The 19,972-nt window shown below is 34.5% G+C and overlaps 1 protein-coding gene across 1 annotated transcript; it reads left to right on the top strand.

Annotated features, from left to right (window-relative positions):
- The first annotated feature begins 1,274 nt into the window (after positions 1-1,274).
- SLC38A11 (solute carrier family 38 member 11) lies at positions 1,275-19,076 on the top strand. Its single transcript, XM_042874841.1, has 11 exons — positions 1,275-1,362; positions 1,763-1,837; positions 2,979-3,113; positions 4,446-4,511; positions 6,891-6,997; positions 7,518-7,597; positions 14,018-14,088; positions 14,468-14,629; positions 15,610-15,722; positions 16,357-16,488; positions 18,702-19,076. Exons 2-11 carry the CDS (start codon positions 1,777-1,779, stop codon positions 18,945-18,947), a joined length of 1,173 nt encoding a protein of 390 aa, XP_042730775.1. The 5' UTR covers positions 1,275-1,362; positions 1,763-1,776; the 3' UTR covers positions 18,948-19,076.
- Positions 19,077-19,972: the final 896 nt, after the last annotated feature.

Below are 19,972 nucleotides of genomic sequence, written 5' to 3'. Positions count from 1 at the left end.
CAAGTTTGTTGGAGAAACCATCAGGAATGTTTAATGGCAAATTCACCAAAAAAAAAGTTTCATGTAATGCATAATTAAGGTGTGGAACTTTTTGCCACAGGACATTGCAGAGGCTAGAGAATATGCAGAGCTTCTTAAAAGGGCATGTTCAAGGAATAATTGCGTAAGGAAGTTAACACAACAAGAATAAGCCAAGATGTACCAAGGTATGCAAGATGTTGAAAGTTAGGACGAGGTAATCTTCCAATGAACCTTCCATTGGCTACTGCTAAAAATGAGGTACCAGACAATACTGGCCTTTAATGTAAGACAGCATTACTATTCTAATGTTATTACTGCTTAAGGGTTAAAGTATTCAATTAAATAAGTAGCTGTTGAGTTTGTACTAGAAGCTATACGTGTTAAATAGGCTCTTGAATCCATGAAATAATGGTTTTATTTTCATGGTAAGTGTACAATGTTTTGCTTTTGTAGAAAAATCAAAAGGCATTTTCTCTGTTAAATGCATGTTCCTTTTTTAATTACATGATTTCTTTTAAAATATTGGCATTATAAAGAGCAAAGCTAGAATGTCCCCTGGCAAAGAGGACTACTACATGCTCATGCAGAGATTCTTTTTGAAGATAACTTCTTCAGTTGCTGGAGCTGCTACAAACGTGCACCTTAAATTTTGCTTTGTATCAGACCTTCCCTCAGAAACCTGCTGGGGCTACCCAATCCTATGGTGTCATTTACTTTTGATGATAAAATAAACTACTGAAAGACACAGAAATATTGAAAAAAAACAGGGAAAACTTTGAATTAGAACACCTTAATATGTTGACATACTTCACAAGTAACTTTTGAAATTGATTTAATTCCCCTGATTCAGGGGGGCTATTTTTACTGAGCCATAAGATTAATCAAAATATTTTCCAAAATGCTTGATTAGTATTTCTGCCTTTTGAACATGACTATAAAGCTCCTTAACAGCCTAACTCTGAGTTTTTATAGATTTTTGTTCCTCTACTTATATTTTTTCAGAGAAAAATTAATTACAGAAGATTATGGCTCAGGCTTATGAAGGAATTAGATGCTTTGCACCCCTTTGATTTCTCACTGGAAAAAATAATTATCAAAATACCTCTACAAATCTGTGTCAATGAAAGTAATTCTTTTTTTCTGGTTTGAAGCAACCTTTTAAAATATATGTAAAACCCATGTTATCACCTATTTTTAATCTCGTCCTTGTCTTCCTGAAACAGATAGAAACAGATGACCATACAGCCCTGGTTAGTAAGCCCAGGAATAAAGGAGGAAATGGTGATCTGGCATCAGCTGGATTTAACATTATCAACTCCATCATAGGATCAGGTATTATAGGTATGTGTACTTTTCACTAGCATGTGTTCAGCCTTGTTTATGTACACGACTATCCAGTGTTGAGAAAAGTGCTGTCCTTCCAGTTTTTGCTGCTTTTGCTGAAGAATTTTTTTTCTACTTTTATTCTCTTATTATATGAAAATCCAATTTTGTCAGCTGAGATCAGGTCTGAATAAATACCCTACAGCCTTTTGTTCAGAACAAAAAGTACTGGTTAGACATGTGCTTCTCACACAGAGGTGGCCCTTTGTCTTAACCTTTTCTGAAGTTATTAACTCTTTCTGGTCCAATCTGGGAGATTGAAAGCAGTTTATTTTTTAATCCAAATATTTCTTTATTTTTGTCATTATAAATAAGTATTTGTAAAAGTTCTGTAATTTCTTTGCTTTTTTTTTTACAGGACTTCCCTATTCAATGAAAGAAGCTGGTTTTCCTTTAGGAGTACTGCTTCTGTTTGGGGTTGCCTATATCACAGGTACTGTAAAAGCAGTTTGTGTTATAAAGTGAAAATTTTTTTTGCAAAGTTTAGATAATTTTGAACATGTTAGCTTAAACAGTTGTGTTTATGACTTAGTAAAAATGGGGAATTATTTTCACCTCACTAATCCCCTGAGCCGATTAGTAAAAGTAGAGAATTACTCTGTACAACATATAAAGCTGCTTTTTGTGTACCTTTTATTTGGTGAAGCCTAATTTCTTAGACTAGGTCAAGATGACATTTGGAAGAATAGATCTCATTTGTGTGTTATAATTACCTATTTTAGTCTACTGTTTTTTATTCTAATTTAGACAATGATCATTGAGTGGGTTGTATATCACTCAAGTGTACTGCAGAATTAAAATCTTCCAGAGTAACTATGATTTTGAATATTTTGATTGTGATCCTTTAAAAAAAAATAATCATGGATTTACCTTCAAAAAGAAGTCACCTTTACAGAAGATAGTAAGCACTGATACTGATATTACAAGCACTGATACTGAATTACAAGCTAAGTGAAAACCAGAGAAAGAATAAACGAGGTCTAGCCCTGTCTGTCAAGACATCTATCCAATGTAGTAAATTCTGTGGTATAAGTAATCCGGACTGAAAAATTACATGGTACTCAAATACTAAAGCATAGCATGCAAGAACAGCACATTCCATACTGTGGAATACATTCCACACATGAATTCCATACATTTTCTTCATAAAAAGATAAGGTTCTGTCTTGGAGCATTCCACCTATGACATTAGCTCTCTGTCAAAGCACTTCTTCATACAAGAGTGGCTCAGTCTCTGGTTTTCAAGATAAATCATTTGACACAGGCATTGGTCGTGTTTTACTCTACCTGAATATAATGAAATGTTTCATCTAGTTAGTAATCTTTTCCCTTGTTCATTGAATCTTACATATTTGGTTTTTTATCCATGTTGGTTACCTAAAAAAATGATGAGATTTCTGTTTTCTTACTGTGACTTCCCTTACCATTCTCCTCCCCAGTCTTCTAATGCTGCTGTTTTTCATTTTTACAGACCTGTTTTTTTAAAGAGTGAAAAAGAGTATTAACTAAATTCTAGTTGCTAGCATTTTATTAATTAATTGCTAGTGTTTAACAATAATTTTATATTTTAACAGATTATTCCATTATATTACTGATCAAAGGAGGAAATCTCTCCAGTACCAACACCTATCAAGAGCTGGTCAGAAAAACATATGGTTTTTTAGGTTATCTAATTCTTTCAACTCTTCAGTTTTTATATCCATTTATTGGTAAGATGACATAAAATGCGGATATCTGAGCTTTATAAATAGTAAGGTTTTTTCACATTATCTTATTCTTTTACTTGATAAATTTCAAGAACTCTAAAAAGTATACTATATGCACCTATTTTCTTAATATATAAATAATTGTAGAATGCTGAAGAATGACTGAGGAAGAATTCACTGAATTCGAGAACCAGAATAATAAAAATGAGTTGAAGTGTGATAACACAAAAATTCACACACTTAAAAATCAACAACAGAAGCAGCTATGAGAATAGCAAAGAGCAGGCTTCCAGAAAAACAGTGCAGCACGCATAGGACTGCATGAGGTGGTGATAATGATATGAGATAATAAGAGACTGAATTTGGTGACTGAGGAGTCCCAGAGCAAAATTTGTCCTTTAGGAATAATTATTCTGAAGTCATTTTAGGTAGCTGAGATAGTTAAGGGAGTCAGGTTGGAGTTACTGCAGGCAGCAGTGTTGCAGGTACCTGTTAATTATTTTATCAAGGTTCATCCCTTAAACTGAAATAGTGAATTACGTCTGAAAATCCTGATCCATTATGGATGACTTAAGAGTGTAATTACTACATCACAGAGAATATGGGAAATAATTGTAAAGACCTCAGTCCTCACCATGAAATTAGTTACAAAATGTGCTTGAATTTATTTACATACATAGTGTTAATAACTTATCATTTCACAGCAGTGAATGTTTGTGTGTTAGTTAAGCTCATTATCCACATTAGTATATGTGCGTGTCTGTGTGTGTATGCACACATACTTTCTGTGCAGAATACATTACAATCACAGTTCTTATTCATGAGAGAAAGTAATGGAAATCCGTATTTGTTTTCTTCATCATTTCTTCGGGCTGAAATATTTCACAGACTCCTGATATGAACTAGGAAACCCTGTTCATTTTATTGCAGGACTGATTTATTATGTTAATACAAAAACATTACTAAATTGAAACAGAAGCTTAAATATCAACTGACAAAGAATTGAAGTTGGAAAGGAAGAAAGCAATTTTAAAGCCTTTTTTAATCTCCCATCTGTGTTAAGTTTATATGGTAATAGCACAGTGGCCTTGCTTATCAGATTAAATTCTTTCTAGGTTGTACCTGCTTGAAATAAAGAAAGGCAATTGTTAGCTTTTTTTTTTTTTTTTTTTTTTTTTAGTCTTCAGCTTTAATCTTAAAAGTTGGTGTTAACTAGAATTCGTACAAGGGGGATTGTGGCATGCCAGCCTGAAGTCCACACAATACGTCTATTTAATGGCTTATCAAATAATCTATATTTGATTTGTACTAACCATTTTTTAAATTTTCTTTAAGCTATGATTAGTTACAACATAATAACTGGAGACACTTTAACTAAAGTGTTCTTGAGAATTCCTGGAGGTAAGATGTGTTTTAAAATTTCAGAATGGAAAAAAATTATTAGGTAGGAATGTAGCATACTTATTTAAGGCTTATCGTACCGTAGCAAACTTAAGTAGTAATCTGCCTGTTACTTTGTGTCTGAATTATTCTGAAATGTTAATTAAGTTATGAACTTGAAGCCTGTTTGTACAAGTGTTTTTGTTTTTTTTTTAAATCGCAAAATTGCAAATCCTAATCCTTGGTTATCATTGTACTCGGTGTTAGTGATGAGGCCGCAATATTTAATGAGATATGAAGCAAATATTCTTCCCCACTGATATGGTAACAAGAATATATTTTGTCATATTTTTTGATGTTTGCTATAATAAATATATAAATACTAACAGTGCATTTAGTGAATAATTCTGGATGACTTGCATACAGTATAATGGATTTAATGCACATTTAAGCATGCCTGTATGGTTGGTCATAAACTGCATATATAACTGCAGATGGTCTCTTGGATAGCATATGAGAACTGTTGAGTCAATGCCTAAACTACTGATTGAAGCTGGTCAGCCTTGGGAGCACAGGTGAAGGCAATTCATGTGTGCTACCAGAAGGGGTGGAGCCTGGCTGCACCTCTCAAACCTCATTTAAGGGCTTACTGCCACTGGGGAAGGATCTCTTTCTGGAGATCCCTCCTTGGTGAAGCTTTCTTCTGCAAACCTGGAATCTTCTGATACGGGTGAGCACTCTTCTTTCCCTTCCTTATAGCTGCCTTTCTGTCGTGTTGGTCCTTCTGTTATTGCACTTCTGTTGTAATGCCTTTCCCATTGTATTCTTCTATCCAATTGCTGCAGGTAGTGTAAAAACATTTTGAGGTCTTCATTCACACGCTTCTTATCCTTCTCTGATTGTAAGTTTTTAGAGTGGAATTGAGTAATTTGTAGGTACTTATCTCTTTCAGCAGAAAGCCAACTAAGTTCAGATATGTTTCACTGGCAAACTAAACTCAAAACAGCACATATGCAGTGAAGTGCAAATTAGTGTTTGTATGAACTACTTGATTTCACTAGGAAGACTATAATTTAAAGTAGGTGAAGTCGGCAAGGTGTAGGATATGGTTTTAGCTGTTATGCTTTGTTCAGCTTGATAAAGACAATGAATATCTAATAATTCATATACAGTGTGACTTTTTTTAATGGAAGCAACATGTATCTTTTCACCTGGCTGGTAAAATGCTTATTTAAGAAGAAGAGGAAAAGGCATTATAATCTCCCAAAACATCAGGGAGCTGTACATTTGAACTATGCATTGCTCTTGTCAATTGCTACTCAACTTCCAGTCAAAATTTTGTAGCATGCAGGTTCAAAGTTGTGGTTTGTGGCAATCTGATTAAACCCGAGATGTTTCATTTTTAAGTTGGTGTTGTCTTGGGGGGGCGAACAAAAAAAAAAAAAACAAAAAACAAAACAAAAAACAAACAAACAAAACAAAAACCAAAAACCCAGCACCACTTGTAGGGGGGAAAAAAAAAAAACAAAACTCCCCTCATTGCGAGAGTTGTTATACCATTTTTCTTTTTTGCCCTCATGTGATAATCTCTATTTTTCAAGTGAAGAGCAGGTGACTTTAAGAAAAGAGATTCTAAGACGAACCTTCCTCCCAAATGAACTTTTTTGCAGCTGTTTTTTGAGAGTTTGCTGCTCTTTTGCTGCACAGCAATTGATCTCAGCACTGTAAAAAAAATCCTAAGCAGTATATCCAGGAAGAAATGTTAGTTTTACTTACAGTCTGCCAACATTGATCCAGTTATGATGGAAGGGATTAGTAGTAATCTCTATGTACAAATGCCACAGTTCCAGAGTTGGATATGTGCGTAACTGTAGTGGAAATACTTAGTCATAGCTTGAAACAGTGATTGAGCACCTGGTGGGAAGACAGGGCCAACCCAGGGCAGCTCGGGTGTGTGCAGTGCCTCTGAGTGACTGGAAGGTGTGGAGTAGGATCATTTAAGGGTTGGCAGTGGAGTTGAGGGCATCTCTTTCTGGATATTCCTGTGTTCCTGAGGCCTTCTGAAGGTAAGCAGCTCTTTTCCTTCATTTCTGTATCCATGGCTGCTGTATTTGGTCTTGTTCTTTGCTGTAGGCAAAGACTTTGCCACCCTGCTGTTATTATCCAATTAGAGCATTACACTTGCATGTAGGATGAACTGTTGGTTAAATTTGCAGAAATATTCTGATTGTGCATGTGCTCTGTATAGCATCCCTGTTAATACTTACACTTTATTCCACTGTTATTTATCTTGAAATGTGGTTAGCATTGAAGTTTGTAGTTGTTAGACTTCTGAGTGTGACTAATATATTTTTCATGTCAGCCTCTTAGAGAAGTAACTTACTTGCTTCTTTGTTTCAGTTGGATCAGAAAATGTGCTTGTTGATCGTCGCTTCATGATTCTTTTTACCACTATCATCTTTACCTTGCCTTTATCTTTGTATCGTGACATAGCAAAATTGGGAAAGGTAAACTTTTTTTATATCCCATTAGAAAATAAGTGCCGGTCATGCATAACTCAAGGTATTTGAATTGAATTGCATCCAACTAGATGCAACAAATTTAAATATTTTTGAAGTTCAGACCATTTTCTGACCCAGGAAATACCAAACAACTTAAAGAAGTATAAACAAAACTTTGGTCTCTACATGAATGGCTAGTTTTTCCCATCTGCTGTTAGTAGATGCAGATATTTTATTATTTTTTTTAGAGCAGTATGTGTTGCAAGTCAGGTCTTGAAATACTGAGCACTACTGATGACAAATATTTAAATGGAAATATCTTACTGTTAAACTGCAATTTGTCACTTATCTAAGGAGAATAACAAACGAAAAGGTGATGATGGTGTAGGACAAGTCACACGATTATAAATATAAATATTTGATGTGATGATTAGAAATGTAGCTGGTTAATAAGTCTTTCTAAAAACTGCACTGCTTAGAATAGATCTTTTCAGCAGTTTACTGACTGAATTTGTGTGTTTTACAGGTATCTCTTGTTTCTCTGCTTTTAACCATTGTCATCCTGGTTATTGTGATGGTGAGGGCAGTAACGCTCAGTCCACAGGTGTAAGTATTCTTACCCTTGCTAGAAAGCAAATTTTTGGGATGTATAATCAGTTGCATCATTCTTATTTTGTCTATAGTTTTGAATGTGGTTGTTTTGGTAGGAACATATATTTAAAGTCAATTTCTACTGATAGTAATAAAAAATGAACTACTAAAATTTGAATCCATTTTTTCTTCCTTCCACTGCATATATGCAAAGTTACAAAGTCTCAAAAAAAGCCCGACAGATGAATTGGAAAATGTTGGTGAGCCCTGTAATAGCAGCTAGTTCTTCAGCGTGAGATTGCCTGTCATTTGAGAATTTGTCTATTTGTCTATTACTGTCAGCTGGCCAATATCAGGAATCCAAAACAGATAGCGTCTTAGCAGTATTTTTTTGTTAATGCTAATGATTTCATAATAAAATCTGAAATTCCTTATTTCAAAAAAATTGAAATAAGGAAAATAAGTGAACAATACAATAACAGAAGTCAAATGACTTTCTGTCATTTGAGAAAACATACGACCAGGCAAAAGTGTTTTCCAGCATTTGTGCTCTGAAAGTAGTGTTTCATGTTGGATATTGGAATGTTATACGTAAATACACTCGTGATTGTGTGCTGTGCAATATTTCTATAATTATAGTGTAAAAAAGTGTTATTAATCTAGTAACTTTCATTATTGGCCTAGATGGTCTGATTTATCCCTTGTTCCTTATCCTTTGAATGTGAAGGTAATAAAGATGGCAAACAGTTTCTGAATGTGCTTTTTTATTTATTGGAAATTCATAAAGTGTTTTTAATGTTTCTGGAAGGAGTGGATTCTTCCATTGTGATTATTTAAACATTGGCACACAAATACATCACAGCAGTCAGAAAAACGCACGAGAGCTAATTGTAGGACACTTGTGTTTTAATGCTGGCAAGAGAAGGCTCTGGGGAGACCTCACTGTGGCCTTCTAATATTTGAAGGGAGTGTATAAGCAGGAGGGGTTACAAGAGTCTATATGGGTTGATAGTGATAGGACGAAGGGGAAGAGTTTTAAAATAAGATGGCAAGGTTTAAGATAGATGTTAGGAGGAAGTTTTTCACTCAGGGAGGTGACACACTGGAACAGGCTTCCCAAGGAGGTTGTGGATGCCCCGTCCCTGGAGGCACTCAAAGCCAGGTTGGATGTGGCTCTGGGCAGCCTGGTCTGGTGGTTGACAACTGTGGACATAGGGTTGAGACTAGATGATCATTGTGGTCCTTTTTAACCCAGGCCCTTCTGTGATTCCAACATAACTAAAGTAGTAATTTACAAAGTTGCGCCAGGGAAGTAGCGTCATCCACAGAAATAAAGAACTCGAAATAGCATGGGATTTCTACCTGTGTTCTTCTCCTTGTCCTCATTTTTCCTTAAGTGACTTGTTTTTCTTACTGTGTTGAAAGTGTATTTGGAAGGGAAATCTCAAAAATTCCCTTTTGAAAAAGGAAGAAGTTTATATATAGAAGCTACTTCTGACTTTGTTACTACGGTAACGCTTTCTCTCAACAGCGGTGGTGCATCAAAATATATGAAGTACATGGCTTTATTGTCTCTTAAAATAAGTTGTGTTGCTTTTTGAGTAGTTCTTGAAGTCTTACCACTTCATTCTTTAGTGACTTTTCCTTCTGCCTTCATGCTTGTTTTCCTATTATGCCACTTATTTTCGTAAGTTCATCTAACACATTAATAAACTGTTAGTCACTTTTTTACCTCATAATCATTCCATCTTTCTTTTACAGTTTACTTAATATATACTTGAATTATTAAAGACCTATTCTAATATTTTGTTAGCAGTTGGCTCTCTCATTTTTATAGTCATAATAAAGAACACACTTTACATGTTTTAATGTGCCCAATCTTGTATTTCAGCAAGTAAAACAAGTAATGCATTTACTTGAGTCCTTCTCAATAAAAGAGGAGTTTGAGATTTTCTTAAAATATGGTTATGATACCCCCCCAAGATCCTCATACAGGAAAATAACTTGCCCAACTATAGCAAGTCTTGATGGAGCTGGGAAAGGATATTTAATCTCTGCTGTTGTAACAGGGCAGAATTGACTGTAGATCTATTACAGCTGACAGGTATTGTTCAGCTTATTCTTGATTTTTCCAGTCCTGTTCTTAACTAGCTTCATTTAGGAAGTTCTCCTAACTGTGTTTCTCCTGCTACATTCCACGTTCACTGTCTCTCAGTCTAACCATAGTGAATATGGACAGCAAACTATTCCTTCCTTTCCTAATGCTTAAACTCCTATAATAAGCTGTAACTTGTTTCCCTTTGGTAATTCTTTCTATAAATTCAACACAGTTCCAGTAGTGTCTCTTTTCTTATACCTCTTCAAAATTGCTACCTTAAGTGCTCTGTAAATAAAGCAGAGGCATCATAGTCTCACTTCTAATGTTTGATGTATCTTACATCCAAAGTGTCTCGAGTCCCCTTTCAGCTGTGTTCTTTGGGGATTGTAAAGCTCCTGTTTATGTGGTTTGATATTTTCTGTTTTGTGAAATGACTTGAGGTGAATATCCTTGAGTTGTCAATCTAGTGTAAATATCAAACACTTCTCTGTGGAATTATGAGCTGGCAGTTTTTGCTTTCTTTTACTCTGTTCATGAAGTTTACTGTAGAATTATCGTTTGCAATGATTTCATGTGTTTGAAACCATAGGCTGAAAACAGCACTTATGTGGCCTAGGAGTGTTGCATTTTGTTTTATATTTTAGTCGCTTTGGAAATAGGGAGAGTCGATTGGGAACATGAGTTTTCATTTCTTGTTACTTGGGGCAGAGAAGACCTGTATTTCTGTTGAGGGATTACTTGATTTAATTTATTTCCTCTTATGACAAATATGAAGCTGAGGTTTTGTTTTTTTTTTACTTTTGATTAGGATTGGCTATTCTCTTATTGTTGTCTGAAGGATGTAATGTTCCTGCAAATAAAATCTGCTGCTTTTATTCTCAGTAGTTTAAGATGTTGGATAAAAAGTGCATTTAGATGACCTATTCTTTGCTCTATTTCCACCTGATGCAGCTAAGAAATTATCTGCTGTGATCAAAGCCAGTGGATTAGAGTTATCTCACACTGCTTTCAGATAACTTAATACTACAAATATACAGCAATACTTTAAGTATCTTATAAAGGTGGATCACTTTAATTTGATCTTTTGGGAAGAATGTCATGATGCCAGTATCTGTGTTATACAAAAATATACAGGAAAAAAAAAAACCTTGAAAATTGCTACACATAAATAGAATGTGAGAATTACTCAACTGGCAGCTGATCACAGTAACTGCTCAGAAAAATAACTTGAAAGTAGAAAGTTGATTCTTTATATTTAAGCCAACGGTAAATGAAGACAAACTTTATTGTAGTGAAATTCAAAACAGTAAGACTCAAGCTTGTATTTACAGACCCTTTCTTCATTAAGGAAAAATGGAGATTTAAGTAGCTCTAAGTAGGGTTGATATATTGCTTTACCTTGTCTGTGCTGTTTAACAATCGCAGTTACATTGTCTATCAAGCATTAATGCTGCATTGTAACTTCTATATATTATAGATAGTACAGCTTTCTCTAAATGCATTTAGCATCACAAATATTAACTTTTTGTGTTTTGTCTGAGTTCTGCTTCTTCTCTAGCATGAGGAAAAACCTTTATCATGCATAGTTTGTTTTTATAAAAGATAGAAAGTGGAGAAATAAGCTGGTTTACTTTTTATCATTTGTGGGTGTTCACAGCTACTGCTGTTCTTGTGAGAGCAGAAGATGAAATCTTTCACTCACAGTTCCAATAACAATGAAGTAGATCAGGTTGGGTCAGAACAAAGATCCTTGTCAAAACAAAGCAAAAGTGTCTTTAGAAGTAGCAGCAGGTTTGAGAGTCAAGCAGGTAAAGTGTTACCTGGTATTCTGGTATACTCTGTCAGCCTGTGTATGCACCTACCTACATGTTCACGTAAATTTATGTATGCTTTCCTTAGACTGCATGTGGCTAGCGTACTTGTCCTGGACCATGATACTCACTACTGGATCTTTTTATCATGTATTTCTCAAGTCTTTGTGAAATCATTTGGTTTTCACCTAAAAGCATGTATTAGATGAAATTCTGTTTTACAAATATATTACATGAAGTTTAATTGGAATCTGGAAATAGTGAGTATTCATGTGTTCCTTTCACTTGTTAGTTTACATAGCACACCTGTGTGAGATCTGCCTATTCCCAAGGTTTGAGAATGTCTTTGAAAATATATGGAGGATTATGTAACTTACTGTAAGAAATGCTGAGCTGTGTACTGTTGCATGTGTCATCTGTAACAATGTGCTTGCTATGACATGGCATTTGCTGACTGTTAAAATTGTGGATCTGGACAGGATTTGTTCTTTTGGATTCCCTCCCCACCTCCAAGTAGTCCTACTTGTCTGATTTGCCATTCATTCAGAAAAACCAAGCAGTGTGTCAATCTGCGTATTGCCAGTGCATGAGCTAACACTGCAGTGGGGAAGTTAGTTCCTGATACATTTTGACTGTTTTTAAATTATTTGACTACTTCATTCACAATGTTTCAAATAAAATTCATATACTTTCTAATTCCATTTTTTAAGTCCATATTTGTAGGAATTTGATATGGCTGGATAGTTTCATAGGGTGTGCTATTTTCACAGAGAAAAATGTGTGGACTTGTTGTGATTGTCTAATAGAGCAGTGTTTAATATACGTGCATTCTTTATTTCTGTTTGTTTTAGAAATATTTTTTTCTGTGTTGGGCATTAGATAATCTAAATACTGACTGTGAATAGAAAAGCACTAAGTTGACTTCCAAAAATTGTATCATCAAAGGATACAACCGATTTCCATTCTGTATATTTGATATCAAAGCTGACCTCTAGTGGTGATGGAATTGAATAGTTGTAATGTTATTTTCTGTAGTCTATATTTGATACTGTTACTGCTTTTTGAATCAAATGTGAATATTTTCCTGAAAAAGGCATTAATAATTGTAAATATGAACTATTCACAGACATCTCTAGTGGTTTGAAATCACTGGTATCAAATTAAAGACAGCTACTCTATATAAGGAGCAACAGCAGTTATGTTTGATCAGAATATCTGCTTCACAAGATAAATGCACAGTATTTATTTAATCCTTAGATTTGATTACATCTACGTGCTGAAGTATGTTTTAGGAGGGCTGTATTCAAGTGCTTAAGATCAGAAACTGCATGCTAGTCAAATATATACAGCATCCAAGCTCAAAAAACAAGCTTGATATTGGTGCTCAGGTTCTCTTCTTAAGGTTAGCATCTGTAGTTTAAAAGCTGTTTTAAGCCTAAGCTGAATGTGCACTGGATACTAGAAATCAGGTGTTTAATATGGAAAAGGAAGACTTGACTGTTTAAGTAATGAAGAAATAATGAGTACTCAAAACAGAAACTAGTGGCAACAGAACTTTTTTCTTTAATTTGGTTTAAAAATTTGCTAGCAGTGAAACTTAGCTGTAGTGGATTATGCTATGCTATCAAAATCACCCACTTATCAGGTAGAGGGAGAGGCAAAGCTGCCAATGTTACCTTTGTAGAACTAAATAAAAAATGTAAATAAAAATGGAGCAATCAAAGCTAGCAGCAGTACACTTGTTAAGAGCAAGCTTTTCTGTACTCATGCTTTTTCTGTGCTTTAGCATTTAAAAAAAAAAAAAAAGCTGAACTTGTGAATTCCAGTTATATTTTTTAGAAAATTACAAGTTTGGGGAAGGATGTTTCCCTTCATTTTGATTCTTCAGGAAACTTCTTCATATATGGATTTTAATGAAGATTGCTTACAGATTTCTGTAGTCCTTCTCTAAGGTCTAAAATTGGGCATCTATCTTAGAGACGTGGAAGATAATGCATTCTTGCCTGGTTATCAACATCTCTGTATATTTTCTTCAACTTTTGTCATTAATTTAGGAACTAGCTTCCTTCAAGATGAGGAACAGTTGAAAAAGGTGTAAATGAAGACAAACTGCCTCACTTGATGTGTGGTCTACAAATAAGTCTCTAGAAACAGTGCATTACCTGTGTAAACTCAGAAGAATAAAATGCCTTCAAATAGTCAGAGGAGGCTTTGGATTGAGAAGACCTCATCCAAAGCTTTTAACAGCATTTATCTTCTCATTTACTGTTTCTTGATAAATGATGACTTGAATAATTTATTTAAATAACTGGTTGCTGAAACAGTTTTAGCTGTAAGAATTAGTTCCTAGAATACTTTTCTCAAAACAGGAGGTGAAAAAAGACATCTCTTTGGTTTCAACTTATTATTGATAAACATTGTGGCCTAATTCAGGTAGGAATTCTGTGTTACAGCATAGTGTTCAAAATTATTTTTAGTAACCAATGGTTGAAAAGAGCATAATATAACTGACAATTTCTGTTTTAGACCCAAATCAGAAAATGCATGGATATTTGCAAAATCAAATGCAATACAGGCCATTGGGGTGATGTCTTTTGGTAAGTCATTTTTGTATTTTCAGTCTTCAGATCAACTTTAAGAAATGACTTGGATATTTTTGAACCTAGAATTTGTGGGTTTTTTTGTTTTTTGGTTTTTTTTAAGTTTTGGGATGGGTTTTTTTTTATACTCATGGGGAAGAGGGGAAGAAACACTATGGCATTTTAGGGCAATGCAATCGAAGTAATCTCAAGATGACTATAAACCTTCATCAAGTAGATAGAAGTTCCATTCATTGTAGGTTTAATGTTTGTGCTCAGTAATGAGTAATATCAAACTTCTGTCTACGCTCCTACCTTGGAGAGAGTACACACTTCAATTTATTTTATATGTACACACATGAATTCATTCATTTCCTTCAACTGTTGTGTATTTCAGCATTCATCTGCCACCATAACAGCTTTTTAATATATGGCTCTCTGAAAGAACCCACATTAAACAACTGGTCTCGAATCACACATGTGTCTGTTTTACTTGCTGTTGTTATCAGTGTACTGTTTGCTGCATGTGGATACATGACTTTTACAGGATACACAGAAGGTAAACTGCTCAATTCCTCAACCTTCATGCTTTCTTGCAGTCCTTAATTTCAGGTCCTGTTGTTAACAGCTTTGTATGATTTTGGTGTACTTGCACCCATTATGGCCCTAAATAGTTAGGACAACTATTTTCACAGTTACCCATCAACCAAGGCAGGGTACAAAGATGCTGGATAGATGGTAATAGGTGTCAGATTCCAAGTGAAAGCCTCATTGGTGAAAATCCCCTTTGAGTGTTTCCACCTCTAAATGAGGACTAAACATTGCCTTCCCTTCTGCATCTCCTGTCAAAATCTTTCAGATGTTTTTCTCCAAAGCACGCTTTATTCCTTCTTTGCCATTGTGATCCTGAAAGTAGTAAATAGTAGAACAGTATAATAGCTGGGTAGACAATGTGCTACATCCTTTCTTATTGTGGTCTGGCAGTCTTTCTTAAGTCTTGTGGATTGTTATTCCAGATTCATTGTTATAGCCACTAAGCAATATGTGATTTGAATTCTTTATCAATGTTTTTGTTGTTAGATGTAAAAAGATGTTCAGATGTAAAAAGATGTTCTGGTTAATAATCCATATATTTATAATGGGCATTCAGGCTCAGAATATTTGAAATTCTTCACTGCAGCTCACTAGCTATGATTAGACACTGTAAGGGAAATGCTGTTACACAGAGTCTGGTCTCCTTGTGTAATTGTTTTTATTCTGTGACTTACATTTTTAAATGGAAGCTTTTAAATTAAAACTTGTCACATGTAAGCTTTTTCTATTTCCTACCAAGGTAAGCACCAACGTTTCAAACAAAACTGATACTAAGGGGAAGGTGACAGATGGCACTCTGTTATGTATATGTTCAAATTTCTTGATGTAAGAGGAAAGGGAATTAGGAAGTCTCGATTACTCCAGTGATTCTATTAACTTATTCTTCAGTTTACAAATAAGCAAATGAGGTGAGTTCAATCTAATTGATGTTTTGCTATACCTCAGGAGATATATTTGAAAACTACTGTAGAGATGACAACCTTGCTACATTTGGAAGGTTTTGTTATGGAGTTACTGTAATTCTGACCTTCCCTCTAGAATGTTTTGTCACTAGAGAGGTAAGCATGTGTTACGTTCTCCCTTAAACAATGTTGATATGTTACTAGTGTTCTCACTTGTTGCTGAAGTCAATGGTTGATACGTTGATAACCATTACACATCTTGTTCTGCTGCATGCTGTTCTGAATATGATGGTACATGTACTGTTTAGATTCTGGCAATATAATAATATATAATATTATAATAATATAATATAATGATATAATAATAATAGCTATAAGGGCTGCATGGAATTCCAGGATTGGTGTAAGTGCTACTGTTGATATTATGCTGAATAGCTAAAAATAGCATATTTGTTATGCCTCTCAGTTCTGCCTGATTAAAGTATTTCTATTGAGGAAATCCATTTGTTCAATAAACAATAGAAACTGGGTTTATTCTGTAACATCCAAATGAAAGGAAAATGAATCCTGAAGTTGTACTAAGCCAGTCTGGAAAGTGTTCTGTGATTTTTGTTAATATTTGTTATGAGTTACTTTTGGAAGCAGATGATGTTTTCTTGGAGCAACAAAGGTAAGGTTCAATCAGTATATTCTCAGCCATTCTTTGTTTCTTAACATTAGAAGATTTGTTATAAGCTATTTGTTTAAATAGAGAGCAAAATCAAGGTTTAAAGTTGTGATTCTATTTCAGGTGATTGCCAATGTATTTTTCCACGGGGGCCTCTCAACGGTTTTCCATATTGTTGTGACAATAATGATCATTGCTGTGGTGACTGGTGTATCATTAGTGTATGATTGCCTTGGAATAGTTTTAGAGCTCAATGTAAGTGAATCTGTGTACTCTTCTATTTAATAAATCATTAAAAAAAAAAAAAGCAGAGTTCTGATATATCTGTAGCTTTAGCAGAAATCTTATGCATTCAGTTAGAAATGTTAAAATTGTTTATATTAATTTCAGAAGAAAAGGGAATTATGCAATGTAATTAAATTAGAGAGAATGTTTAGGGAGAAAACTTCAAGTGGTTGGATGGCTTTTTTTTTAGGAATTCATAGCAACTTGGAAATTTTACCTGCTGGGTTTAGCAGGGAGCAAAACTGAATGATTTTGTACATGAATATCATAACCTGATTTTATGAGAACTGCTTTGTTTACCAAACTGTATGTGGGGGGTTATTTTTTATGCTACATGATGCATTCAAGTACGTTTACACTGTTCTAATCTACAGTGCAATTTATCTGCTCACTGAGAGGTAGTGAGTGATTCTTTAGCAATGATATTGCAGAGCATGCTTGCATTTTATACTGCTGGTCTGGATATTCAGATGAACTATCCAGTTGCCCTCCTTTTTTAAATGCTTACCTACACAGTTTCTTCTCAGCTAACCCTTTCCAAATTATAACTATCTGAAAATAAGCAGTGGTCCTCACTCGTGACATGGTAATTTCTTTTCTACCTTTTTTCTTCCTGTTTTTTACATCACAAGTGAATGAAATTGATTTGTGTGTGCATATACACACTAATAAAATTATCTGTATTTGTGCATGTATACAAGCCTATTTGGATCAAATATCTGAATCCTAGTAAAATGAACCTCATTAACTGTGTGCACATCTTATTTCTATATGTGTGTGTATTAAGTTTTTATATGTTTTAAGAATACATTTAAATTAGAGAACAGTAAATGAGTTTTTTTTAGCATCAATAAATATTCAATTCCTATTTGAATTATTTTAAAGTAATTCTCAAAAGTAAATACTCCATCAATGCAGTATGTTTACCCAAAGAGGCCTAAGCATTTAGTGAACAGTCAAGCCAAGTTCTGTTCAGATTCAAACAGAAGTTGTTAGCTAGGCTTTTGAGTGGGTAGCTCATATCTTGAGACAAGTTGACATTAGAGGTACATGTATTTCTGGGATGTAACTGTGCTTACAAAGAATGTTTGGGGTCTTGTTTGCTGCTGGCAGAATAGACTAAGTTTAATATTAATGAATGAGGTTTTTGTATATGAAGGAGAACTGATCTCAGCAGGCTTTTGGTCCTATAGTAGGACTGCTTTCTGGTTCTTCACTGGAGATGGCATTTACTGCCACTTTTGACTGCTTACCTTTTCACTGTTTTCTGATTTTAAAACAAAGCACAAGCTTGCATGTTTGTCTGCTGTCAGTTCTCCAGGGAAAGCATTCAGTCATGAGGCAGTCGAGTGTCTACAGACTTAGCATCTTATAATGCTGATTTGCCTTTCTTCACATACTTATGAGTCTTATTTTTTATGAAAAATATTTCTTGCAAGTACTGATCACTCTTAACAGGTTCTGTCATAAAGATGTACAGAAAAGTGTACAGTGAGGCAAAGGTATCTGTATGTTGAATTGCTACCTCACCGTAATTTAGTTAAAGCAAAAAGCTTTCTTAAAGTTTGTGACAGGTGTTCAAAATTTGTGCATAAAATGATTTATTGGCTTGCTACTCAAGTATTAATCAACATTGTCTCTACTATAGTTTTTGATAATTTGCTTTTAATCTATATTTATATGCATAACAATTAAAGAGAAGCTGAATTTTTAGTAAGGGATGTTTACTCTGTAAGGGAGCATAGCTTTCATAGAGAAGCTGCTATAAATCAAGTCATAAAATTTATCACAATTCTTTGATGTGCTACATGCTATTTCCACTTCTTTGAAGGCAGATCTAGACTCCCAGGTAAAATGATCTTATATATTTTATGTCAGTTATCACACTGAAGAACTATTATGTTTGGACCTTCTGAAGCTAGCTTCTTAGAAACTTCTGCTAATCATATCTAATGATCTAGTGGAAGTTTTTCAAACATAAAATACTCTGTATCACCAAAGCACAGATAGTCTTTTACAAACTATTTGTGAATTGGAAAAGGAAGTTTTGTATTTAGCAATGCTGGAAAAGGCCTCTATTCTCCAGCTTTACTGCTGCATCAATCTATAACAGCTATTTACCATTTCAGGTTCTAAGTATACATGCTTATTAGAGCTTTCTTATTGTTGTTTCCCATGTGCAGGGAGTTCTGAGTGCTACCCCACTTGTTTTTATCATTCCAACAGCGTGTTATCTAAGGCTGTCTGAAGAGCGATGGAACCATTCAGATAATCTCATCTCCTGCCTGATCCTTGCTGTCGGTGTGCTAGTGATGACAGCTGGGTTTGTTTTGACTATCTTGCATCCCCAGGAATGTAGCCATGGAAAAGAAATGTTCTACTGCTTTGCTAGTAATGTTTCTTCTCACAACAGTACACTTCCCCCATAGGTAATGCTCTGATCTCTGAACTAGATCGGGGCATCTTCCAGCAAGCCGTATGTTCCAGTTTAAACATACCTGGAACAAAGATTTTTGTTTTCATGTGCACATAACTATATTTACCTACTTGATTTTTATACTGCCATCCTGTTTCAGGTAAAACTTTTAACTTCTGAAACAGAAACTCTCAGAGGTGCTTTGCTGTGGACATTACTTGTATAACTGACAAGCCAATCAAAAAGGCTGTGTTTTTTGTTAGTATGTCACCAATAGAGCTTAAACTCTAGGTAAAATGTAGAGAAATGTAGACATCTCCTATGTTTCAGTGCTTTAATTATTTGTATTAACTTTATAATAATTGTATATTCATTAATACACTATAGTACGGAGGTTTTTTGCCATTCTGAGAGAAAATATGTAGGTCTCTCTCATGTATTCAACTTGTGCTGTCAAAATGAAAAACATCTATTAATTCTGTCTTATTTTACAGTAGGTGTTCTTTAGAACTGAAAGCATACCTTGTACTGGTGCTTCAGTCAAGGGTGATTTTGTATTCTAATTGAACTGTACCTGATAGAAACCAACTGTAATTTGTACAATTCATGTTCTGATTAAAAGGTTTCGCATGAGCCAATCTACATCGGTGAATTTTAAGAGTCAGGTAAACATCCTTTGTAAAAATTCTGAGGTAGAGAAAAAGTGTGTAACAACCACATCTTGATTTTTTGTTTATAACTTATTTCTGAAACTGGTCTGAAGAATTGATACATACCCAGCATATGATTTATTTCAATATATAGTAGTCTATCTCAGATTTGGTCGTGGTTTGTTACATTTTGCTGATTTTTTTTTTTGTCTTGTTCTCCAAAATTCATTTAACGTTAAGGATTTGTTAGTGTTAGACAGCGGTATAAATACACACACCCCTATAGAATGAGTAATTTATTACTGGTAAAAATCTGAAGGATTGCCCTTATCCTCCCTATAAATGCTGGACTTTCAAAAATGCTTTGTATCAAGTCAAGCTATGTATT

This window comes from Lagopus leucura, unplaced genomic scaffold (assembly GCF_019238085.1).
Source record: "Lagopus leucura isolate 7727_CA_CO unplaced genomic scaffold, USGS_WTPT01 Super-Scaffold_100012, whole genome shotgun sequence".
In the NCBI taxonomy this organism is placed as follows: domain Eukaryota; kingdom Metazoa; phylum Chordata; class Aves; order Galliformes; family Phasianidae; genus Lagopus; species Lagopus leucura.
This window is presented reverse-complemented; position numbering and strand designations above follow the sequence as displayed.